General features: G+C 33.0%; 1 protein-coding gene across 1 annotated transcript; it reads left to right on the top strand.

Annotated features, from left to right (window-relative positions):
- The first annotated feature begins 6237 nt into the window (after positions 1–6237).
- On the top strand, positions 6238–15433 carry LOC149180126 (putative fructokinase-7). The gene is made up of 7 exons (XM_089415906.1): positions 6238–6816; positions 11180–11403; positions 11944–12156; positions 12233–12430; positions 12718–12855; positions 14768–14884; positions 15051–15433. Exons 1-7 carry the CDS (start codon positions 6615–6617, stop codon positions 15183–15185), a joined length of 1227 nt encoding a protein of 408 aa, XP_089272032.1. The 5' UTR covers positions 6238–6614; the 3' UTR covers positions 15186–15433.
- Positions 15434–27111: the final 11678 nt, after the last annotated feature.

Below are 27111 nucleotides of genomic sequence, written 5' to 3'. Positions count from 1 at the left end.
GCCTATACCCATAGGTTAATCTGAGGGATTTGAACCACAAATATTTGCATAATACTTCATAACACCGTTTAATACCAATTAAATACCCCTGATTTGTACATAATACTTTATAATGTGGCCATATGCCAATTAAGTTGCCGAGGGAGACTAAATGTTTGAGTATTTAAAAGAAAATAGTTACTTAAAAAAAAATTGACTTTATAATGAATTTAGATTTCTATTTTTGAATCAAACTAGGATGAAAATTAGAAATATAAAAGATAGTTAGTTATATTATAACCGACCTAAAATTTATAAATAAATCAAATTTCTTAAAATATATTTTTTATAAATAAATTTAAATTTAAACTAAATTAATATTTATTTATATTAAACTATTAAATTCCTTTTCAATATAATATTTAACTTTTTATTTATTTCTTATAATTTATATAATACTTAACTTTTTATTTCTTATAATTCTTTTTTGATCACCACAAATATAATATTTAAAACTCTACATAATTCACTATACATACATATTTCACACAAATATACTCGTTAAAACTCTACACTATTCATTATACACATACATTTCACACACTTATTTTATCTTATATAAACCATTTTATATCTGAAAGAAAATCTAAGTCACAATTACTTTAATATTATGAAACTTCTCACAATCCATTTACTTTAAAAGTAAATTGATTTCCAAAATAATATTGAAATTTCTAATCACATTTAACAATATATAATAAAAAATTTATTTAACAATATATAATAACAATATATAATAATCAATTTTAAGAAGAGGATTCCATGAAATTTGATTATATATTTTAGAATATCAATATTTTTATTAACTTTAAATTTAGTATTGAGTTTATATATTTTTAATATAAATATTTTTTAAGAATTTAATTTTTCCATATTAATTTTAGGTGTAATTTAATATAATAAATAATTACAATATAATTTCAAGTAAGATTATAATTTTTTGTTGTTTAAAATATATATTTTTAAATATATAATTAGATTCAACACCTTATTAAATTTCTAAAACACTCAAATTCTATAAATTAAATAATTTAAACTCAAGATTTTAAAAATCTTTACTCAATTATAATTAAAATTAACTAAAACAAATATTATTAAAAAACCATTTCATTTATAAATTAAACTAAAACTTAATTTTATATATTACATTTTTTATTTAATTATATAATATTATTAATTTTATATCTTACACATCTTATTTAATTATATAATATGACAAATAAATGATTCCTTTAATAAAATTTTAATTATTTATAATAAAATAAAAACATATTATTTAAAATTTTAAAATACCATATTCTGTATCTAATTATATATCAATTATCATTATTTTAATACTAAATGCATCAAATAATAACTGAAAATCGTTCATGTTCACATCTAACATTATATTATACTCCAATTTAATAAAAAGTTCCATAAATGCATTTAATATACATATTTTTAAATATTAATATTTAAGTAAAAAGTTGGCATGTAGGTGGATAAGTTTGAACGGGTTTTAGTAGTCTAACCTAACCCTGTAGTGGTTGGAACGTACTCCTCCAGACAATCGAGTCATTTAATATTATTTCTCACTTCCGGTGGGCGCATGCGTCCATCACACTTATTATAATAGTGGATTCATCTACGTGATTAATGCTATTCCATATTTTATAATAAAAAAATTAATTTCAAAGTTGTTTCATCTTTTTCATGATTTTTATTGTAGAATATAAAACGTAAATATATATGTCTTAATTTATTTTAGATATTTTTGAAAATTTTTAATATATATATATATATATTTTTTAAATTAAAATTGTTTGAAATTTGGTAGAGATTTGTTGGAATCACAAGTTTGAGTTGTGAATTTTTCATAATATGAAAGCTCTAAATTCATGTGTAAACACGCAATTTAAATAACAAAGATAAAAATTTAACCAATTTTTTAAAAACTAGATTCTAGCCAAAACCTCCAAAATGTCTATGTCATTAATTATTAAATATAGAAAAATAATGTTTTTTTTAATTAATGTAGAATGAGAAAATTTCAGTTTTAAATATATTTAAAAAAAAAATGAATTGAAAAATAGTTTAAAAGTGAAATTTTAAAGTAAGATTGAAGTGAGATAAATAAGAGCAAATACCCATTAGGTATGCATAAGTTAGTTTGTGTGGGCTTTAGTCACCATCATGTTATTGGTTCAAATTTCATGATGAGAGGTTGAGGGTGGGAGCCACTTACAGTGGATAAAAGTTGTCCCACAAGGACCCCACTCAACTAAGCCTATCCTATCTCTCAAGATACCAGTGATAACATCCCACAATGGTAGACTGTTCTTTCATCCAACATTGGGGTTGGCTCTAGCTTACGTTCAACTTAGTTTAAAATAAAAAATAAAGGCACAAGTGAAATAGAGGCACAATATCTTCACTAAAATTATAATATTTTCAAAATTCTATTAAGGAATTTAATAATTTTAAATATACATACAATTTTTTCAAGTGAAAAGTAGATGTATAATTTCTTTCATACTCAGCATGAAGTTGATATATATCATTTAAAAATATATATTTATAATATGACAATGTCAACCTTGATTAAAATATTTTCATATTAACTATATATGATGATGATGACGATTAACCATACTCATTGATTTATGGGACATTCATAAGGTAGATGTTGCTTGAAAATTTAAAATTTTATTTTTATGCTCCAAAAGCCTCAAAGGAATTGTTCCAAGATCAACATATTAACAACCTGACTCTCTCATTCCAAGGGGTTTTGAGAATTAACTAATCCTAGGTTTCATTATGGAGCTCATAAGAATTTGTTCTTATTTTAAGAATATTCATCCATAAGAATTTGTTCTTATTTTAAGAATATTCATTTTTTTCTTTATACTAAAAATAAAGATACTTTTGAGGTAATTCAAAGTGGAAAAAAATAAATCTTATTTTATTTCAACCATATGTGATTTTTATATTCCAGTTGATAATTATGTGATGAAGTTGAAAATAAAATATTTCAATTTCAGTATCGATTTATACATATCATTGAAATGTTTTAACTATAAGTTTTTTTCCACTTTTGATTGTTATATAGATTTTCCCACTTTTTAACCATAGAAAATGAAAAAATCTTATGGTTAAAACATTTTAATGGTATCCTATTTAATATGAGAGATATATGTAATGTGAGAAAATTCTTATGGTTAAAACATTTTAATAGTATGGTACTTAGTATAAGAGAAATATGTAATTCCTTCCATGCTCAACATGGACATATATAGTAAGAATGAATATAAATGACCTATTTTATATAAAAAGGAATGAAATCCCTCATGTGCAAACCTTTTTTAAAACTTAAAATTTAATAAAAAGTTGGCAACTTCTTAAGAACATGATCCCTCTCGATATATAGATACTAGCTTACCATAAATTTATGTTGGTGTACACTGAAAGATGTTCCTTACATAAAATTATTTATCAATAATAATAAAGTGTATATAATTTATAAAATAACTAAGTATTATTTAAAATTGCATTTATTTAATTCAAAGTTTGTCTGTAACTTTAAAGATTTGTGTTCCTAGAATATACTAACAAATATAATGAAATAATATACTAACCAATATAATTAAATAAAATAATCACTGAGTAAATTAATTCAAAATTATTTGATTTTGTCTCTATGAAATGGTTTGACTACACTTTTAGATGTATTGATATATGTTAAACCTTCAATCAAGGGTGAACATGATACTCATTTCCCCTCTTTCTAATGCATTGTTTTTACAACAATAACAAAATGTTTGAGCAAAAACACAACATATATTCTTATGACAAATTTTCAAAATTAGTTATATATATATATATATATAAAAGTCGAAATATTTTATAACAAATGACATGAATTCAAACCATGAAAACCTACACTTTTAAATAGTAATTTTTTTTATAATACTTAGGATTATAAGCCTAGCTTTTATTGATACAATCTCAAGACTTCAATGTGCACATATCAAGATTTCAATATGCACTGACATCATCATGTGTAGACAACCAAAGTCATTTTGCCTACTTCCTTTAATGCTTGAGATGGAGTTGAAAATCAATTATTTCAATTTCAATATCAATTTATACATATCATTGAAATGTTTTAACTATAAGATTTTTCCACATTTTAACGATAAAGAATGAAAAAAAACTTGTGGTTAAAACGTTTTAATGGTATGCTATTCAATATGAGAAATATATGTAAAGTGAAAAATCTTATGGTTAAAACATTTCAACAGTATGATACTTAGTATAAGAGACATATGTACTTCTTTCCATGTTCAACATGGACATATATAGTAAGAATCAATATAAATGACCTACCTTACATAGAAATGAATGAAATCTCTGCAAACATTTTTAAAATATAAAATTTAAGTGTTTGCAACTTCTTAAGAACACGATTTGTTGGTGTATAGTAAAAGATGTCCTTATATAAATTATTTATCAATAATAATAAAGTGTATATAATTTATAAAAATAACTAAGTATTATTTAAAATTACATCGATTTAATTAAAAGTTTGTTTATAAGTATAAAAAATTGTCTTCCTAGAATATACTGTCAAATATAATGAAATAAAATAATGATTTAGTAAAATAATTCAAAATTATTTGATTTTGTCTCTATCAAATCATTTGACTACACTTTTAGATGTATTGATACATGTTAAACCTTCAATCAAGAGTGAACATGAGGCTCATTTCCCCTCTTTCTAATACATTGTTTTTACATTTTTTTTTGTTGTTGAGTAAAAACACATAACATATATATATATATATATATAAAAAGGGAAAAACATGTTATAACAAATTACATGAATTCAAATTGTGAACACTTATATATATATATATATATCAAAAAAAGTAAAAACATGTTATAACAAATTACATGAATTCAAACTGTGAACACTTCTAAATAGTAAAAAATATTCCAAAAATTAGAATTATAAGCCTAACCTTTATTAGTACAATTTCAAGACTTCAATGTGCACTAACATATATTAGGATTTCAATATGCACCAACATCATCATGTGTAGACAACCAATGTCATTTTGCCTAAACAAACTCTTGGCACCATCATAGCATGTAGACAAATATCAAGATCTCAACATGTACCAACATCATTATGTGTACACAACCAAGGTTATTTTGCGGAAACAAACTCTAACACTATCATTGTTTGTAGACAAACAACATCATGTCTAGAGAACCAACATCATCATGTCTAGAGAACCAACATCATTGTGCGTAAACAAACTTTGTCACCTAAAATAACCCTTTGATGTTTCAAAAGGGATAAACTTTCACTTTTACCATCTCTTTTAAGTTTTGAACCAAAAAAACAAATTCTCTTTTTTATCATAAAGAAAAAGGTCCTTCTCTATTACTAAAAAGGTGGTAATATATCATCATCTACAAGAAATATTTACATTGCTTCATATGTCTTTGGCATATAACCAGAGATTACTAGGAAAATAACAACATAATATGATTTACAAAAGAGAGTATCCAAAAAACATCACCATCTGATGTATTTACATAAAAACACTAAGAATTTCTAAAAATGGTCAAAAAAAAAAAAAAAAAATTACCAACACGTTGAATATGCTTGGAATTCTCTTGACAAATTCTCTTGCCAAAAAGAAATAAAAAATAACAATATATACATTTTCATATATGAATAACCAAGTATATAAACAACCAACATCTTCGTGTATAGAGAAATCTTAACATTTCAACCTACAATGACATCATCATATATAAACAACCAATATCAATATCATTGTACATGACCAACCAACATCATTGTGCATGAAACAACCCCTTGATGATTCATAAAAGAAAAATAGACTAACCAATGTGTTTGGATTTTAGATCCTAAAAGAACCCAAATTCTTAATTAAAAAGAAAATAATTTAATAATAATAATAGACACATACTAAAAAACAATAACATCTATTCATAGATACTGCAAAATCCATTGTTGTGTGATACATAGATACTTACATAATGCATATATCGTTGAAAAAAAAGTATATTCATTTTAAGACATACCAACCGTCAGAAACGCCTAACAAAATGCATTTGAATGGCAAGGTAAAAATTGCAAAATGGGTTAGGTGCGGGGTCTGTCTCCGTTAGGTGTTGCCGTGAATGGAAGGTCGCCCCGTCAAACGAACGCATGAGGTATTAGGTGGGGCATCTGTCTCCGTTAGGCCTCGGCGTTCACCCCTTTGCATCTCCGGCGAGGTAATAGTGAATCGCGGATGCACGAGGCAAAAACCGGTGCAGGGAGCGAATCCGGGAAGGTCTGAGGAAACAATTGGCCACATCGATTGAGAATAAATACTGCCCCCAACATACCACACTTTTCAGACAATTCCCAGAGTTGTACTTGCCTGTTGCCAACTGTGTTTTTGGAATGAACAGAAGGATTTAGCCTAGACTGCCATATTTTTCGTCAAATTCCGTTCTATCCTACTACTACCAGCGCCGACCAGTTTTCATAAAGATCCGATCAGAAGAGAATGGCAATGGCTGCTGCAGTTTCTGCATCATCAGCTTCCACATTCAATCGGGCCGGGTCCTCTGGATTTCTGGAGGCCAAGACTATCAATTTGTCAACTTCACAATTTCCGTCCAAGGGTCTTTACAGATCGTCGTTTCTGAGCAGAGTGCTGGAAATCAAGGCTCAACACAAAAGGAATACCTTCGAACGGCCGGCTTCAGGTAGTAATTTTGCTGTTCCAGTGCTGCATCTGATTACTTTCGTTTATGCTTGGAGTTGATCTGAGAGGTTTTGGTCATATGGTTTAGAGCTGTCCTTCGGCTTGAGAAATGCGTGTATTCTGTAGATCTGCGATGCTGTGATTGGGAATTTTAGGGTTCATGCACTCCACTTTTACTGGTACGGTTATGACAAATGGTGAATTCGCCCGTGATATTGAATCCTAGTTTTAGTGTTGCAGTTGACTGGAATTTAGTTTTACTGACTAAAAGGGGGTAAGAGATTTTGAAGTTAGAGAAACTATTTTAAGCAGCTAATACAGCCTATCTGGATTGTTATGTTATTCTGTTCAGTCTTGATTGTTTTCACACACTTACTATCTATAAAGCAGAAGAGGAATCACAGGCCGACTGTTAACGCCCCATTGGCATAAGGGCATAAGGAGCACACCTGAGAACGATGTGCAATAGCACATAAAAGTTGAGAACAGATCACCATTGCTCTGGACGCCTTAATTGGCTAAAGGTCGCAGGATGTGGGTCTTACTTATGTTTACAAACTCAGTCTTTTCGGGATTTTTGTTTTCCCCTTTTCGAGTTAAAGTTTCATCGTAATCTTTCCATTTGTGTAGAAAAAGCAAAAGTTTCGAAATCAAAGTTCCGTTTTTAACTTTTTCATTTGGTTTGGAAAAGTCTTGTTTTACTTATTTCATTTTTCGTTTTTTAATTTCAATGATTTTAAATGGTCAAAATTTCAAAATACAAAACCTTATGATCTGATTTATTGAAATATAACTTTCATATTTCTAAAATTTCATATTCTGGATCTAGGGCTTCCCTGAAATTCCAACCTAATTTGTAAATGAATTTCCTGAAAAAGATAATAAATAGATTTCTTAAACCGATGTCATTTTTCATTTTTGTCTGCAAATAATACATCTCACAGTTTCCCACTTGTTAATTCTTTTCGCAGACTTACAGATAAGGTAGATTTATTAACCAGACGTCAGTCCCTGATAAAAATATGCACTTTTCAGCATAGTCCCTTCACAAAGAATATGCACCTTTCTGCAGAGTAATAAATACACCGTATTTATTATGGGTGCATGTTGTTTTCCTGGGTAACTTTGCTGAAGAGTGTATATTGTTGGTAGGGAATGACATTTGGTTCGTTTAGAAATGACATCTAATTAATAAATTGTTTATCTAATTTTTCACTCAATTTTTTTCATTGTTTTGCACATATTTACATAACACAGTGCAAATCTACTATTTATTACTTTGTTGAAGGGTGTATATTTACATAACACATTGCAAATCTACTATTTATCACTTTGTTGAAGGGTGTATATTGTTTGTTGAGGAATGATGTCAACTTTGTGGGGAAATGACGTTTAGTTAATAAATTATTTTCCTACTATTTATTACTCTATGGTGAGGTGCATATTGTTTGTTTGAGAATAATATCTAGTTTATCTAGAAATTGTTTACGTAGTTTTATTGTTATTGATTTCACATACTTATTCCAGACATCTCATGGTTACCCACCTACCATTTATTACTCTGATACTGGGTACATATGGTCGGAGAAGGAGGTTTATTTATCCAGAAATGGCGTCTAGTTATCAAATTGTTTATTCAGTTTCTCACTCATTAATTTCACATACTTATACAACACATCTCACAGTTACCCACCCACCAATTTATTACGCAGTTGTCTATAATGCGACTTTTTGGAAGCCTTTCCGGTGGGTTTTTCCGGTCAAAATCCTGAAGCAATTTATTGGAATCTCAAGTTTGATAGCTAGTTTCTGCACAATCAAAGTGTCCCAAGGGTTTTCCATGGTGCTGAATCCAAATATGCAGTTAAAAAACCATTTTAACTGCAACAAATCAAGATTTAACCTCAATTTCTTCTGCCGGATTCCGGAATTTCCAAAAACTCAGACAACTCCATTAATTACTCTGCTGACATCTACCATTTATTACTCTGCTGAGTATTGTTTGTCCAGGAATAATTGGTTTGTGGGGAAATGATGTCTGGTTTATTTATCCAGAAATAACGTCTAGTTAACAAATTGTGTTTATTCAGTTTCTTCCTCATTAATTTCACATATTTATCCAACACATCCCACAGTTACCCCCACCAATTTATTACTCTGCTGAATCTACCATTTATTACTCTGCTGAGGGGTGCAAATTGTTTGTCCACGAATAAGTGGGTTGGGGAAATGACGTTTAGTTAACCAATTGTTTATCTAGTTTCTCCCTCATCATTTTACAATTACACAACCATCATTTATTACTCTGCTGATGGGTGCATATTGTTTGTCGAAAATGACTATTGGTTTATCTAAAAATGATGTAAAATTAATTGCCTATATGTTTAGGGATTATCATTCATTGTTTTCACACACCCACTCAACAAATCCCACAGTTCCTTGCCCACTCAGGGTGCATATTATTTGTCAGGGAATGACGTGGGGTTTGTTCGTAAATGACCTCTAGTTAACAAATTGCTTACCTGATTTCTCTCTCATTGTTTCCACATACTTATACAACATATCCCACGGTTACCTACCCGCCATTTATTACTCTGCTGAATGGTGCATATTGTTTATTGGAAAATGATTATTAAAATGATTATAAAATTTTCACCTATTATTATTCATTATTTCCACACGGAGTTGTTTTTAGTTTGACTTTTTGGAAGCTTATATGGTGGGTTTTTCCGGTCAAATTTCTCTAAAATCCGGCAGGAATTTATTGAAATCACAATCCATATATACAGTGAAAAAACTAATTTAAATAACACAAATCAAGATTTCACCTCAAATTTTTCCACCCAATTCTGACACCGGAAAGTCTAAAAAATTACACTAAAAACAGCTCCTTTTCACGTACCCACACAACACATCTCACAGTTCCTCACCTCACCCACAGATACCAAGGAGAAGACCACTTAACCAATCAACCATTATTTATTTAAGTGCAACACGGCCTATATAAACTATCCTATAGACATAAAGACCAAATCTCCCAACCAATCTGAAGTAGAAAAACAAAATGTAAAACTATTCTAAAAAGGGAACTATGTGTTTCCTCTTAAAAGGTCACAGGTTCAAAACCAGAGGGGTAGAATATGTATGCCTTTGTAAACTTAGTAGTCAAATCACAGCGTGGAGATGGGTCCCTTGTTAAAAAAAATTAAGGTCTCATACACCAATTTGGTGTCTTACTTAGCTGTGACCTTAAAATTAGATAATAATAATAATAATAAGTCTATTATTATTCATTCAATGGCTTATTATTCTGTTTAACAGCCTATTATTCTGTTTAATGTTCCTTTAGACTACTTGGTTTTTTTATAACTATTCCATACTGCTTATGGGACTGCGTTTTGCTCTGTTATTCCGACTGCTTATTTAATTATTCCCAGATGCCGAACCCGGCATAAACACTGCTTATGGGATTGCTTATTACTCTGTCCATTGTTTATTCCAAAAGATTGCTAATCTGTTTATTAAACTAAAAAATTCCAAGAAGCTAAACTCTGCTAATTGGACTGCTGATTACTCAGTTTATTATTTATTCAGACTGTTTGATAATCTGTTCATTAGACTACATTTGCCAAACTTGAGAATTGAACTGCATAGTACTCTGTTTATTATGCCATATCACTGCTGGTTATTCTGTGTATTCATTGTTTATTCAGACTGCTTGGTAATCTGTTTATGGACGGTTCATTACTCTGTCACTGCTGGTTATTCTGTTTACTAATCATCCATAAGCTTATTTATTGTGTTTATTATTATTATTATTTTGTACTCATGGGTCATAACACAAGAAGGTCGAACAAGCACACATTATTATTTAGCAAGCAATCATCATTTAGCAACCAGTCAAAAGGCAACCACTTTTATGAACACCCCAATCACCCAAGGATCGTAGTATGAACACCCAATGACATAAAGGTCATAGTAACGTTGGACTATAGAAACCTAGAAAGCTGAACATACCATTAGGTGGTTTCGCAGTGGTCTCTTCCACTAATATAATGTTAAATTAGCTGCCAGAGGTGGTATTCATCTCCTCCTCCTACGTGTATTGTGTGATGTGACTGCAATGGTGTGCCTCTTGAAACTGTTTCTACCACTGTAAAAGCTCTTCTTCCCTGATCACATAACTGCAGACCAGACTTCATCTGGTTGGGATTCTACAAGTTACTTCCTTAATTTAACGACTTTGCTACCTTAAGTGCTCACGGATGTGTTTGTACCTGAATTTAACTTACAGCTCTTCTTTTTCAATGTTAAAGATGATTTGATAGACTATTTTGTCCACACAACTAATTCTGCAAATGCAGGTTTAATAGTGAAAGCATTGAGTGAAGACGACAATAATGGGAAACCATCTGAGGTGTCCCCGCTAGTGGTGTGCTTTGGGGAATTGCTGATCGATTTTGTCCCAACGGTCAATGGAGTGTCATTGGCTGATGCTCCTGCATTCAAGAAAGCTCCAGGAGGAGCCCCTGCAAATGTTGCCGTTGGTATAGCAAGGCTGGGAGGTTCATCCGCATTTCTAGGGAAGGTACGATCCGAATTGTTATAACCCTAATCAATATGAATAAGGCGGGTCCATTTTGGATTTTTTTTGGTTGGAATGAGACTAATTTTTCAGTTAAATTTTATATTTTTGTGGTTTAAAATAAGTTTTTGATTGGATAAAATTTTGGGCAGTTAAATTTTGAAGAATTTTAAACTCCTGAAAAAGATATACGAAAAAACTTACACAGTTAGAATACTGGCATATGGATAATACTCTCTGACTCAGTGTTTAATTAAAAGCAAATTAATGGTGTTCTATATACGTCAATATATATATCTCAAGCATCAAAATGCAAAAATCAAAATACCAAAAATTTGTTTTATGCTCATTGCTATAATCCCACTCTCTGCATCAATGCTCTTTATGCCCCCATTATCATGAATTATTGGGCTTTCAATAGATTGAAGGGAAATGGACTGTATACGCCATGTAACGGCAAGAGCAAAGTGGTTTTACTTGATATCCATTCACTATTCATTGTGCCTAATGATTCTATTTATTGAAATTGATGCTCCCATTTAGGTTGGCGAAGATGAATTTGGGCACATGCTTGTGGATATTCTGAAAGAAAATAATGTGGAGCACAAAGGGATGCGCTTTGATCCTGGTGCTCGAACTGCTTTGGCTTTTGTCACATTGAAAGCCGATGGTGAACGAGAGTTTATGTTTTTCCGGAATCCCAGTGCTGATATGCTACTAACTGAATCCGAGCTTGACGTGGACTTAATCCAACAGGTATTATGAATTGGGATTTAAATTTGGTAATGAGAGTTGCAGTGGTCTCTCCTACTAACTGTGTTTGTGATTGCAGGCTAAAATTTTCCATTATGGATCAATTAGTCTGATCACGGACCCCTGTAAGTCTGCCCATTTGGCTGCCATGAGAATCGCTAGAGACACGGGCAGTTTACTGTCTTATGATCCCAATCTCAGATTGCCATTATGGCCATCAGCGAGCGAAGCTCGGGAGGGTATTTTAAGCATATGGGATAAAGCAGATTTAATTAAGGTACTAATGTCGCAATTATATTTTCGACTTGCAATTTTTAGGAAGTATAATTGGAACGATGATTTTTCCTCTCTGTGATACATATGCACGTGATTTAAGAGGATGGTAGTAAGGTCGCCACCAATAGTTTTGACCAAAGTAACTTACCCATTAGACTATAATTTTCTCATATATATATATAATGAATGAATTGCTCTTATGTTCATGCTTATCTTATATAAAATTTAATTTATCAGATTCGCTTACAGTCATGCTTCCCTTTTAATCGTGGTCCCCTTGTTTCACAGGTTAGTGAAGAGGAAGTAGGATTTTTAACAGGAGGTGCAGATCCATTCGACGACACTGTTGTACGCAACCTTTTCCATCCAAACCTCAAATTGCTTCTCGTGACTGAAGGCCAGCAAGGATGTAGATATTACACCAAGGTAAAATCTGCACCTCATCTATAGCTAAGATAAAGTTTATATTTATATATCATCTCGTGGTAAAGCGAGCTTCGTTTTACTTTAAGAGGATTGAGAATTGGGTATAATTTGTGATACAGATAGTGGTACTGAATGCGCTGATTGGTTTCTTGGATATGTGAAAAGTCCTTTTGTTGAGGGCTTGACCTTTAGCTGTTTGTATGGCCCAGCCCCAACCCAATTTTTTCACTGAACTTTAGGCTGTTTGTATGGCCCGGTCCCATCTCAATTTTTTCCATATCGGCGATTTTTGCTCTCTTTTTTGAGTGTTTTCTCGCATTATTTTATTTTATATTATATTTATATTTTTTTTAATTATTTTTAAAATAGTTTTTATTAGCTTAAAGTTTAAAATAGTTTTAACAATACATTTATTAAATCTCAGTATTTTATTTGTAGGAGCCTTCAACCATCAAAATAAGAATAATATATTCAATAATTTTTTGGTATTTATTTTAAAATCAATATTATAAGTTGTTTTTTTCTATGTAATCAAGAACCTTGTTTTCTAGTGTACAAGTAAAAGTGAGATATTTTTCAATGGTCAAGGTTATATAACAATAAGGTTTTAAGTCATTGGAACAATATATTTAAAATAAGTTCAATATGTATTCATGAGGTGTGAATTAGTTGGTTTGAGTAGGGTTTATTCTCTACTAGGTCTGAGGTAAACCTCATGGGAAAGGGTTAAGGATGGAAGTCAATTTTGGGAATTAAACTGTCCAGGGGTGTTCTTTACTGAGGCTCAAGCTCAATAACACAACAATAATTCCTCTGGACCACCATAAACCCAATTGACCAATATTACAAACAATAATTCCTCCCTACCACCATAAACCCAATTGACCAATATTACAAACAATAATTCCTCCCGATCACTATAAACCCAATTAACCAATATTACAAACAATAATTCCTCCAGACCACCATAGATAAACTCAATTAACCTACATTATAAATAGTTATATGTCATTATAAACACTTTCATAATGGTCTCTGTAGAAAATCAGAACTTTCATTTTACCATATTTGACCATAAAAATTTAAAAACAATATAAAAAATCAGAACTCTCATTTTACCATTTTTGACTATAAAAATTAAAAAACAATATTACAAGCTGTAATATGCCGTGGAAAGTTCTAATTTACTTAAAAAAACAATATTACGCTATTCCATATTTGCTCAAAGAAAATTGCGTGTAGTGTTTCTTCAACATTTGTTTCGAAAAACAATAGCGCAAGCTGTTAAACATATGGTTTTTCTATGTTGTATGCGAAGGATTTATTTTGCGATTAGCTTTCACATTTTCGGAATGGGTGGGATTACCCTAAAATAGTTGGAAGAAAGTACTTTTACAGAATAGTTGGAAAAATGATCCCATGCGATATCATATGAAATTTTAAAAATGGTTAGAGGAAGAGAGTTTATTATTGGATTTGCATATTTTTTAATTTGCAGTCCGAGAACTTACCGGACACTTTTTTAAAATGGTCGGAGTAAGAGTTTATTTTTGGGTTTGCATGTTTTTGAATTTGCACCCAGAGAACTTACCGGACACTTTGAAATCTTGTATATTTGATGATAAAGTCTTTCCATTTTAATGTTGATTACTACTAAAATAGTATAAGGGAACAGTAATTTTAGGAAAAGTAATCTCCATATGAAGTTTTTATTAAATTGTTGGATAAAGGGATTTTTTTTGGGTTTGCAGCGAGATAATTTAGCACACACTTGGAAATCCTTTATGTTTGATATCAGAGTATTTCCATGTTATTTCTTTGAATCTGTAGTTAGTGCTGATAAGGACTGGGAGCTTTACCACAGCAGTCAAAGTAAAATAATTATATATATGTGGTGATTAATGTGTATCAGGATTTTAGCGGAAGAGTGGAAGGCCTGGCAGTGGAAGCTGTAGACACCACTGGTGCTGGAGATGCGTTTGTGAGTGGAATTCTTAGTCAATTGGCTAAGGACCTCACTTTATTGCAGGTCCGTTCAATCATAAATAGTAGTAAATACAGCGTATGCAACATTCTTTGGAATCATGATCACGAGCATTCTGAAATTTTCTTCCTTTTGACAAAATAATTGTGAATCTTATTCAATAAATTTGATTTTCTAATGAAATGACTAGGAAATCTCTTGTTTTGTGCAGAAAGAAGAGGGCCTGAGAGAGGCATTGAAGTTTGCAAATGCCTGTGGTGCAATTACGGTTACTGAGAGGGGGGCAATCCCTGCTCTTCCCACACGAGAAGCAGTGCTAGCAGCTCTGACAAAAGTTCTTGCCTAAGCCTTTTATCTACATTTCTTTTTTGCATAGTTGGCAGCCTATAAAATACCCGTGGATGGTCCTGTGGATGGCGTTAGAGACGAGCTTGTGACACTCCCTATTGTAAAATTGGCTGCCTGTTTTGTGATCTTAGATATGAAACTTAGCAAATAAGCACTTTAACATTGTATTAAGGCGAACTCTTTTTTATTTTTGCCTATTCGGGTGTCAAGAAATTTTGAGAAATTTAATCTATATATCTACTTCCATTCCCTGGCCTCCTCATGCTTCTTCACTGTTTTGTGTTCATGCTTCTTCACTGGGGGGTGTTCGTCTGGTAAAGGATTTTTTTAAACACTTTTTATTTATAATTATCTATATTTAGTTTGATATAATATAAGCAAGTATTGAAAAATTATTGACATATAAAAAATCATTTCTCTAAGTTATGAACTTTCAAACTATCAAACTATTTCCTCATAAGGGAAGAGGTTAACTGTTCCTGATTCACAATAACTATGTTTAATCTGGATTGTGAGAGGGTTAAAGGCCGACAAACTATTTGCTAAGATTGGAAACTCAACTTGGATACTCCCCACACGAATGCTGTTATTAAATAATGGAGTTGTCTATAATGCGATTTTTTGAGATTCCGGTGACGGAATCCGGCGGAAGAAATTGAGATGAAATCATGATTTGTTGCAGTTAAAATGGTTTTTTAACTGCATATTCGGATTCAGCACCCTGAAAAACCCCTGGGACGGTTTCATTGTGCAGAAATTAGCTATCAAACTTGGATTCCAATAAATTACTGCAGGATTTTCACCGGAAAAAATCGCCGGAAAAACTTTCAAAAAGTCGCGTTAAAGACTACTCCTTAAATAATGGACTGCGGACAGGTTTTAGGTTGAAAATGATTAATTAACTAATAATATCTGGTTTAAATCTCTATTGAGGCAGTACTTTTCCCGTTTTTAGTAAAGCTTTTAGTATATATAAAATATTATAGAAAATCATTGTACTCGAAATTGTTGTCATTGTTAAATTAGTGTTGACACTAATATCCATGTTAAATCTGTTCCGTAAGGATAGTTGTGAGGGTTACGTGGTTTAGATACATATTGACTTTGTGTTTAATATAATTTTTCGTTTTTATAAAAAATCGAAGATATGAAGTGTGAAACTATATATACAAAAGGTGTTTTTATACAACTTATACATAGAATGAGAGATATTTTGATATATTCAAAATGGATGCCATTATTGAATTATTTTGAAACTAAATTATTATTATTATTATTATTTTTTAATTAATTTTTTTTAAGTGGTCGTGTTTATATGAACTAAAGATGGTTATTAAGATAAGATGTATTTTATGAAAAAAATTCTTAGTATCCATTCTTATAAGAAAGTGATTTTTATCATATTTTTCACATAATATTAAGCTTCCTCTAAAAAAGTTGAGATCATGTGATTGTTTTGCTTACCTTAGGCACTTCTAACTTAGTGTTATTATTGTTTGGCAAAACCCTCAAGATGAGGTCCCAACATATAAGACTATGAAAGCTAATTATTTTCTTATCTCAAGTTTATCTTGCATAAAAATGTTCTTGGCCTATGAACAATCTAGAAGCTATATGGCACAAAAAGAGAACATCTTGGAAATAATGAGAGATTGTCAAGTATGGAGTGTAACATTTTGTAGCTTCTCAAGCATAGAAGTTTAAGACCAAGGAAAAATATGAACTTGTAGTTCTCAATCCTATCAGGATAGAAATTGTAGAAGTATAAAAGCATGAAGTGTTAGTAGATATGAAGTATAACAATTTGATTTGATGTGGCTTTCAAAGGATAATGCAAGTGATTCAAAACATTTGATTCGATGCAATACATTGATTCAGATGTGATTGTGAAAATGATTGCTAAGAAAAAATGGTTTGAAAACCTATGTTTGCAATCTATGGGTGAATCAATTAAGTTTAGCCATGATCACACTCGTAAGACAGATAATGGCAAAGTATGGCATAAAAGAGGTGGTGGTCTGAAGAACAACTTATTACCTTTAAATAAAATGACTATGATTGATCTCAAAGTGGTGTTCAATGATGGCAAGTGCTTAATCAAGGATAAATGAATTTTTTTTTGAGTTTTTTGTGAGGACAATAAAGTTGATGGCCTTTACAATTTGAGGCAAAAGTTGCTAGAGACATCACAAAAATTTCCTTAATGATTCATCAAAGTAAATTATGATACCTAAGGTATGGTCATTTAATTTTTTTGGTTTTGCATGCAATGCATAAACTTAATATGATGTATAGTATACTACAAACATAGAAACCAATGAATTTTCTAAAGCTTGAATTATATGACATCAAACTTGTTAGGAATTTCCTAATGGCAAGGCATAGCACACAGTTTTTTAATTGGGTTGGTATAAATATTTGTGCATATCTGTGAGAACAAGCTTCATCAATAGAGCAACATATTTCATGATATTTATAGATGTTCACAATAGGAATCCCTAGGTGCACTCTCTATGTCAAAAGCCTATGGCTTTCAATAACTTCTTAGAGTTCAAAGTAGAGACAAAGAAGAAAGGCAAAGAGATGATGAAGACACTAAACTTCATTTAGTGGAAGTGGGCATAAGACATTGGGATTTCAGAACTATTGCAAGGATCAAGGAATCTTCCATATTTCACATTTGTGTACATCTGAAAGTAGAATGGTGTTGCAAGGAACCAAAACTAGGTCTTTCAAGACATGTGTCATAGAATGCTAAAACATAAAGGCATTGGACAAGACTAATAAAAACTAACAAATATAGCATGGAATGTAACCCTTAAATAAGCATAGAGTAGCAAGAAGCCCATTGTGATGCATTGCACATATTTGCTAGTGTCACATATGTCGACATTCCTTAATGAAGGCACTAGAACAAATTAATAAAAGTCTAACAAAAATAATACAGAATGTAACTCTAATGAGCACAGAGTGAAAAAGGTACATTGTGATGCACTACACGTATTTGGTAGTATCCCATATTCTCACATTCCAAAATGGCATGAATACAAGTTAGGTCACACAAATGTTTTCTACTGCATGATGATGAAGAGTTTAGGATATCTAGATTTTGTGATATGAAAGGTTAGAAATTATTAAGTAGGATATGAAGTTTGAAGAAGGGTTCATTTTGGAATTAAACCATATTGCAGTTAGTGAGAGAGAGCAAATTCTATAGAGTTTGATGAAGAAAAAGTAGAGGGAGTTTCCAAATAAATAATTGCATTGAATGGCAATTGTTACGAGAAATTAACAAAGTGCAAACCATGTGGTAAAAATAGAATTTAGAAGACATTTATGGGATTAAATCAGAAGACATACATCTTCAACTTCTATCTCCTGGTTTACTCACTTCATCTACTCATATGTTAATTTTCCTTAGGGCTATATTGTTCTTTGCTTTAGATAATTGTATTTCATCATTACATATTGAATTCACCCCACAACAATATAACATTATTCATTTTTACAACATTATTCAACAACATATGCAATTATATAGAAAGAACAATATCATCATCAATGCATTAGAATATAAAAGAACAATAGAAGAAAAACATTCACACATAGAGACACCAAGATTGGTTGGAGACCAAGGAAAAACCCTACAATGGGGGAAACCCTTTCAAATTCTTCTTCTTATTAGATTATCATAAAAATTTCAGCAAAGAGAGAGTACAATGATCCATATATTCAACCACAAAACTATTTAGAAAAATTAACTCAACAACATCTAAGAGATGAACCCAACAATGCTAATAATCAAAACCCTAATTCAGAAGCCTACGGTAAACTATCAAACTCTTTGGTCAAATGTCAAACTCTATGGTCAACTGTAAAAATCAAACCCTAGTTTCCAACCTCACGGAGAGTGTGTGTGTGTGCGGCTGAAACCCTCCAACTACACTCGCGATCTTGTGTGCTTGCAGTTGCGATAAAAAATTCCTTGTAGAAAGCCTACAGTTGCAAATAAAAACACTAAATCACACGTTCGAGCTTCAGACCCTTCAATTGTAGACCCGTACGAACTAATCTCTGTGAACTACTCAGACCTGTGCGAACCAAACCAAAGAAAGAATAATGAATGATGATCTCCACATGAGGGTCACTTTACTTGTATTTATAACCATCCAAGGGTGTTCATTTTCTTTTTGGGCCAACCTGTCATTTTGTGCACATGTGGGCTTTAATTAAAAAATACACTTTCCCTTGTCCAAATCAAGTGTTTCAAAAGTCAAAATTGGTCATGTTGAAAAGAGGAATCTAGTCCCATGATTGGAATTTTTCACTGACCTACCAAATTAACGTATGTGTCTACATGATAGGATGTGTCAAAACTAAACCTTGTATTGAATGCATGAAATGAATTCTTCCATGAGTTTGAGGTAATTTTGTATCTCTTTTAGAAAAATTTACCTTCTACATGCCTCTGCAATTTAGATAATTTCACGAATATTCTTTAATATTGAATGCCATAGGATTAAGCTAGACTAAATTTAAATGTGTAGTGTTAGTGATCTTATCCACCACTACCATGATAGAGTCATGCTACTTCACTATGTAGGTGGACCAGGTATCAAGTCTATGGTAACTACATGAACTTCCATTTTGTAAGCGGAAAAAGCCATAAAAATCTGTTGGCTTAGGGGGTCCTAACCCAGGTTCAAAGTTAGTTGCGCCAACCAACAAATCCATACACTACTGGCCCTTTCGGCAAAAACCCGCGTAGCGCAGGCAGTTTCACCCGAAGCAGTGTGGGGGGATACAAGAACCAAGTTTCTACATCCAAAGACGAGTGTGATGTCTTTTAGAGCCTCAGATCTACCTTCGCGCAGATCTATAAGCCCTTAGGGCTCGGTACTACAACTCCACTAAAACAACTTTCAAACCTTCGCAAAGGTCTATGATCAGTCTTTGCAGACCCTTAACAGTTGATTTATCCACTTACGTGCATTAGAGAACAATCCTAAATTAGTGTTCGCGTAAATATACTTAATTTATTCAGTAAAAATAACAGAAGTCATCACTGTCTTTGCAAAAGTACTTAACATGCATTGTGTACATTTATTAAGACTTATTCAAGAGAATCACGCATCACTAGAACAACATTTCATAAACACATTATTCATTCGCAACACATATCGTAGAAAAAAGTAAACAAATATAAACAAATATACACAATATTTCTTTGGTAACTTTCTTTATTTATCTTCAATTTGGCTTTACAGACTCAAAACTACCCTGCGCACTCAGCTGCAGGGGTCCGTGCACTTAGTGATGGACTCTACCTAGGCCTCTGCGCACTCAGCTAGAGACTCTACCTAGGCCTCTGTGCACTCAAATGCAAAGCCTTTCTCTCCTATCTGACACACTTCTCTATGCTATCAGTTCTAAGACTCCATCCGTTATCCACATAGACATGCCTCAGACTCTCTAAGACACACCTATTTATAGCTTTTCTCATACAATCCCATGGTTCACGGACCATGGGCAGATCTCAAAACTGACTCACCCTTTACATAAACAAGGGGCTAAAATCCCTTTGACCCTAATCATCTACGCACTCCGCATCCACAAATCGCGGATACTTTACATTATTTACAAAAATATAACAAAACTTGGGTTATTTTAACCCCAAAACTGACCCAGGGGACCCCATCCCAACACAATCCTATTGGATGCTAATATTTGTTACTGGATGGAATTCCAAGGTTCTATAAATGTGTTCAATAATGTCCTTCATCCCTAATCAAAATTGTTTCTTTCTCATAGCAACAATGGTCTAGGATGACTTGCGTAGAGTGTTGCTTTCTCATAGAAACATCGTTTAAGGCCTAAAAATGACTCTATAAGTTTGGGGCCCCAAAAATCATAGAAAAATTGTTAAGAATATAGAGAACCATTAAGACAGTGAAAGAGGTGAGTGGCCACTGGTATCCATGTGGATCAATGATGGGAATATCATGTCTTAAAAGTTATGTTTTATGTCTTCATGCAGTCCATATTTAGTGATATCTAAACCTTAAGTGAATCTCAAAGAATGTTTTTTCTCCTTTCATATGGTCCAATAAGTTATTATTTTTTTGAAAGGGTTATTAGCTCTTAATTGTAGCTTGTTCATCAATTTGTATATGATCTATAGTATTAATGTTCTATCTTTGTTATGCACAAATTGGAATAATGTGCTCTAAGGTGAAACACTAGGCATAATGTAACTTTTCTCTAACAATGCTTGTAATTGTATATTCAATCAAAACTGGTTTGATGTACTCATATGATAGGAAGGTTTAAATGCAAGGGTAGCTTCAACGATAAGGTATATTGAAAATGTTACTTTTATTTTAGAGGAAAGTTAAGTATTTTGTTTCAAAGTGCATCATTGATCTCTTATAAAACTAAAATATCTTCAAACTCTGAACCCTTTTCTATGAGTGTAAATAATTGGAATTTTTTAATGTACAAGGCTAAAATCTACCATCTAGATGTAGAATTTGGAATTCCATGGACCAACCCTTTACCATAGTAGTAAATCCTTGGCATGGTGTGGTTCCATCTAATCCCTCCAAATAAAAATATAATATATGTAAATTGAAACAATAATAGAGTGCATACTAATTTTAATGGGGTGTCTTTCAATAGCTTCAATTGCACATCTATTAGGTCTAATGGATAGATGATATAATAATGGTTTTGTAAGCTTGACCTATTTAAGATTTAGTGATTAATTTGCTTAAGTACTTGTTCTTGGGCAATTCTTTGCCATATGCTTCTCATGTAAAATGACATAGTCAGTCTCTAACTTTGATATTTCTACAGGTTATACCTTGATTCAAGTATGTTGACTTGGTTAATCATATTTTCGACTACTTTTTAAGAAAGGGAGTTTATAATCTTTTCATCTTATTTCTTGATTTTCCTTGTTTTATTTCCAAATCTTATAAAAGTCTATCTTAGCCTTTGCTTGGTCCCCACAATACACTACCTTTCCAATTCTCCCCTTATAATGCCCCGGGTCCAAATATTAAGGTTTGACCCTTGCAAGGAGTATGAAAAGCACTAGAGAAACAAAATGCATCTTTAGTTGCTCATCCTTAACACATTTTAGAGGTTCCGTGAACTTCTTGTATTCCCCCATGGGGATCTATTTGTTGGGTGTGTGTTATATTCTTTCCACTACTAGCCCTAGTAGTGAAGTCGGGGGGTCTGAGGGGGGCGATAGACCCCCTCTACAGGGTCCAGGGTAGCGCCTCGGGGAATTTTTTTTTGGATCCTATTTTAGGTGGGCAGACCTACCTATGGTTTTGTGCGTGGTTTTCGCACATGGTTTTGGGCATATTGGTTTTTCATCCATGGTATTTTGTAGATCCAGTCAAGGGAACTATGATTATGTTCTAATCTAGGGTGAAAGGATTGGGATTTATGGATGCTTCAACATGCATATATATATGTATTGTAACATTGAAAGGAATATAATGAAAAATCAATCTGGTAGTAAAAGTTTTGGGATCCAGGGGAAAATTTCTGTTTTATGTTTTATGCTTTCGCCATTTTTTATTTTCTATTTTTAGAATTTGTATGCAGGTAATTTCTGTACGGGGTTAAAACCTACATTTGGTATCGGAGTTGTTTTGGATTCAAGGGGACACCTTTCCTGCTGAGGGGTTTTGCTCGGGCCTGTGGTAGACCCTGTTCAGTGGGAGATTTGCGAGATCAATTCTTGTGGTGAAAGAAGATGGCGAGCAACGAAAAGATAAAGATCAAGAAATTTAATGGTCAGAGTTTTGAGTTGTGGAAACTCAAGATGGAGGATTTGCTGGTGGATAAAGATCAGTGGATCATGGTAGATCCAGGTACTAAACCAACGAAAATGTCAGATGAAGACTGGGCGAAGTTGGATCGGAAGGAAAAGAGCACAATATGGTTGTGTATCTCAGATTCAGTATTGTTGAATGTATTAGGGGAAGCTTCGGCGAAGGCTTTGTGGGACAAGTTAGGGACTTTGTACCAATATAAGTCTCTAGTGATTAAACTATTCCTACGAAAAAAACTGTATATCTTGAGGATGAAGGATGACAATTTGGTGACAGAGCATCTGAATGCCTTTAATACTGTGGTAAGGCAATTGTTATCTGTTGATATAAAAATTTCAGATGAGGATAAGTGCATCAATTTGTTGTGTTCTCTACAAGATTCGTGGGATATTTTGGTTGTTACAATAGGTAGCGATGTGACTACCTTGCAGTTTGATGAAATATTCTCATCCTTGCTGTTAGAGGAGATGAGACAGAAAAATACGGGGGGCCAGAATGGTAATTCTTTGTCTATACGAGGACGGTCCCTGAACGAAAACAAAAATAAATCCTCAAGTGGGAGATCTAAATTTAGAGGGAGATCTAAATCTCCAGGAAAACCTGTAAAGGTGTGCTAGAAATGCGAAAAGGAAGGGCACTTCAAAAAGGGCTATAGATCTAAATCTCCTGAGAAAGGAAAGGGATAGGATGATACTCCTTCTGCAGATGCAAAAACCATCTCAGATGAAGGTGGGGATGTGTACTTGGCTTCTTCTTCAAGTACACATGTAGATCACGGGGCATGGTTGATTGACTCAGGTGCATCATTTCACTTCACTCCCCATAGGGAGTGGTTTTGCAAGTATGATAAATATGATGGTGGTGATGTCTTATTAGGGGTTGACAAGAAGGTTAGAATCATTGATCACAGAAAAGTCAAGTTGAAGTTGCAAGGTGGAAGGATTAGAACACTTTCAGGTGTTCTACATATTCCTGGATTGGCAAAAATTTTGATTTATGTAAGTGAGCTAGATGATGTAGGTGTAAAAACAATGTTCGAGAAAGATACCTACAAGATGGTTCAGGAAGCACTGGTATTGATGCATGGATTTCGAATTGGAACTTTGTACAAACTTTAAGGTAGCACTATTATTGATGGGAGCAAAAGTTCTATGATTTTTGAAAGTGGAGTAGAAAATCTAGTGGTCTCTGGAGAAAATACCATGCTATGGCATCAAAGGCTTGGACATATTGGAGAGAAGGGCCTCCAAATATTTCATGGTAATGGTATGGTAGAAGGTATATCTAATTGCTCTCTGTATTTTGATTTCTGTGAAAATTGTGTATATGGGAAGTAGAAAGGGGTGAGTTTCCCCTCTAGTACTAAGAGGGAAAAAAAAATATTAGAGCTTGTGCACATTGATGTATTTGGATCTGTGTTGGTTCCATCACTGGGTAATTCTATGTACTATGTATCATTTATAGATGAATTCTCAAGGAATACATGGATATCTTTACTTAGGAAGAAATCTGAAGTCTTTGACAGGTTAAAGAATTTAAGGCTCTGGTTGATCCAGGTGGATGTTGGTGGCTACCCACCTATCCCACTTGGACCCCGAAAACTGTCTCTTTCATTTTTTTAGTTTCCTTAATTGTAGCACATTTTACTATTTTTAGCAGTTTTTTCAGGTCCTAAACTTCTGGAGCCGTTTTGAGGCCCTAATGACGTTTTTTGGGAAACCTGGGAGCAACATGTGTCCATGGACCAATGTTTCTCTTCAAAAAGTTGTAGTCCTCGGGTAGATCTTTTTAACGAGCTATTGTGTGCATCAAACGGAGACCGTATGCCAAAGTTACGACCCCGAGAAGTTGATGTACCAATTTACCCGAAACAGGGCCCATAGTTTGGCGTTTCATCTCCTAGGGTTAGGTTTTTGGATGTTTAGGCTTTTCCATTATTTCTCAACAATAAATAGGCCTTCGAGCCTCATTGTAACACAGTTCAGAGGCATGTAGCTGCCACATTTCTTCTCAGAGATAAGCTACCATTGCCCTCGCTAGTTTATTTCCATTTCTGTTTGTAAGCATATTTCAGCATTTTACAATAATGAAATGAAGTATTATTTCCACTGCATCTCTATATGCATGGTTATATCTATAATTTGTTGCATTCCTGTTTAAATCCGGATCAATGGTATCAAAGCGGTCTGCTTTTTCTCTGTTTTTCTTTGCATGTCCCCAATGAGGTCAGGATATAAGGAGTTATGGCTTGAATTGGTTGAACCTTTGCAAGACCAGCCTCGCAAATCCTGATGGCCTCTCATGGTGGATGAAAAGAAAGATGGGGGGGGGGGATCCTATCAAAATCTTGCTTGAAGAAGCCCTTGAGCGATAAAGGAATGTGAAGATGGACAACTTTTCCCAGATCCTTCAGCAGCTACCCAGAGGCGACACATCGGCTTCCAACAACTACTCTGGAAACGCCACACCCTTTAAGGTACAAGTTAATTTTTAAATCCCCATATTCGAGGGTCAGATAGACGCAGATGCCGTAGATAAATGGTTAAATCTGCTAGATGGGTATTTTTTTGTTCATGATTTTTCCAGTCGGGAAAAGATTATTTTCGCTCTTCTCAAAGTAGCCCCCCACGTCAAGGACTGGTGGGAAACCTACTGCGAGCAGAAGGATGAAAGTACGGGCTCACTATTTTCAGCCGCACCCACTTGGAATTCATTCCGGGATGCCATCAAGGATCATTACTACCTGTTGAAATATGGCAACAAGAATATTCCAATTTAATTTTTCCTTGAATTAAATTGTGAATTAAAATCGAATTTAGTCTTAACAGCTACTTGGAAATAATTAATTAATTTATTTTAAATTAATTAGTTGGAGAAATTCAAGTTAGAAGTGTTTCTGAAGTCATGCAAGAGTTATCCCTTAAATTAAGGAGATAAGATTGAGTTATATTTGAGTTGTAATTAGTTAACTCAGTTTACTGATTTAAGTCCAGTTAAATTAGTTCCAAACTGTTTGAGGAACTAATAGTGAGTTAACAATCAATTGATGCATGCATGCACTCAACTAGTGTTACTCTCGTTAACTGAAGATTCCCTCATCAGAAACTCATGCATGCCTATTCTGAGAAAGATCCAGTTGAGATTAATTTTCAAGGACAATGTACTATTAGTTGCATGTGTTTTCTAATGGAGAAAACTCATGCATGCAGTCAAGGATTTATCCTTGAGGATTGCGTAGTTTTGGAGGATGGGTTTTCCACTTGGTAATAGGAGAATCATCCACAAGGAACAACGCAAGGAAATAGGATCTTGGAGGGCAGAGAGGAAGGCTGGAGAGAAGCCAAGATTGCTTGTGGGCATCTGTGAGGATTGTACTGAGAGCTACCTAGCTATGAGAGCTAAGGCTTTGTATAATTCCTATGTATTTCTACCATGTATGATAATACAATAGTGTGGGTTTTTTAGCTGAGGCTTTCCCCAAAGTATTTTCATGTGTATTGTGCCATTGATTCTTCTTCTAGTTATATTGTTCAACTTGATCTTTAAGCTTCCACAAATTGATAGTAGAAGTAGATTATAGTATTCTGCTTTGATTTATATTAATTATCGAGTTAACCTATCACAGATTTTCTACATGGTATCAGAGCTGGATTTGTAGAAATTATCTACATGGTATCGGAGCTGTGAACAGTATACTGAGAAGAGAATTCGAAGTTTGAAGTTCGAGGTTGCAGGTGCAAATCGAATTCATATCATACTTCAAGGTTGGCCAATGGCGTTCTATGGCTTGAGACTCGAGTATGCCTTGGAAGGTAGCTCGAATTACATAGCATGGAAAGATAGAATGGAGGCTATATTAGAAGACAATGGCTTGAAGGAATTCATTGATCAAGAAATCCCAAAGCCAGCCTCAATTAATGCACAAGAGTTAGCTAAGTGGAATAAGTGTGTGGCGAAGGCGAGATGGATCATCCTTGAGAGAGTTAGAGACCATATTGTCTCGAGTCTCCATGGGAAGGATACTCCATTTTCAATGTGGAAGACATTGAAGGACCTCTACCATAACAATAGTGA

Source organism: Pinus tabuliformis, chromosome 3_2 (genome assembly GCF_031772625.1).
Source record: "Pinus tabuliformis cultivar Carrire ecotype Pingquan chromosome 3_2, CPIR1, whole genome shotgun sequence".
NCBI lineage: Eukaryota > Viridiplantae > Streptophyta > Pinopsida > Pinales > Pinaceae > Pinus > Pinus tabuliformis.
Note: the sequence above shows the minus strand (reverse complement) of the source record. Positions and strands in the feature narration are given on the sequence as shown.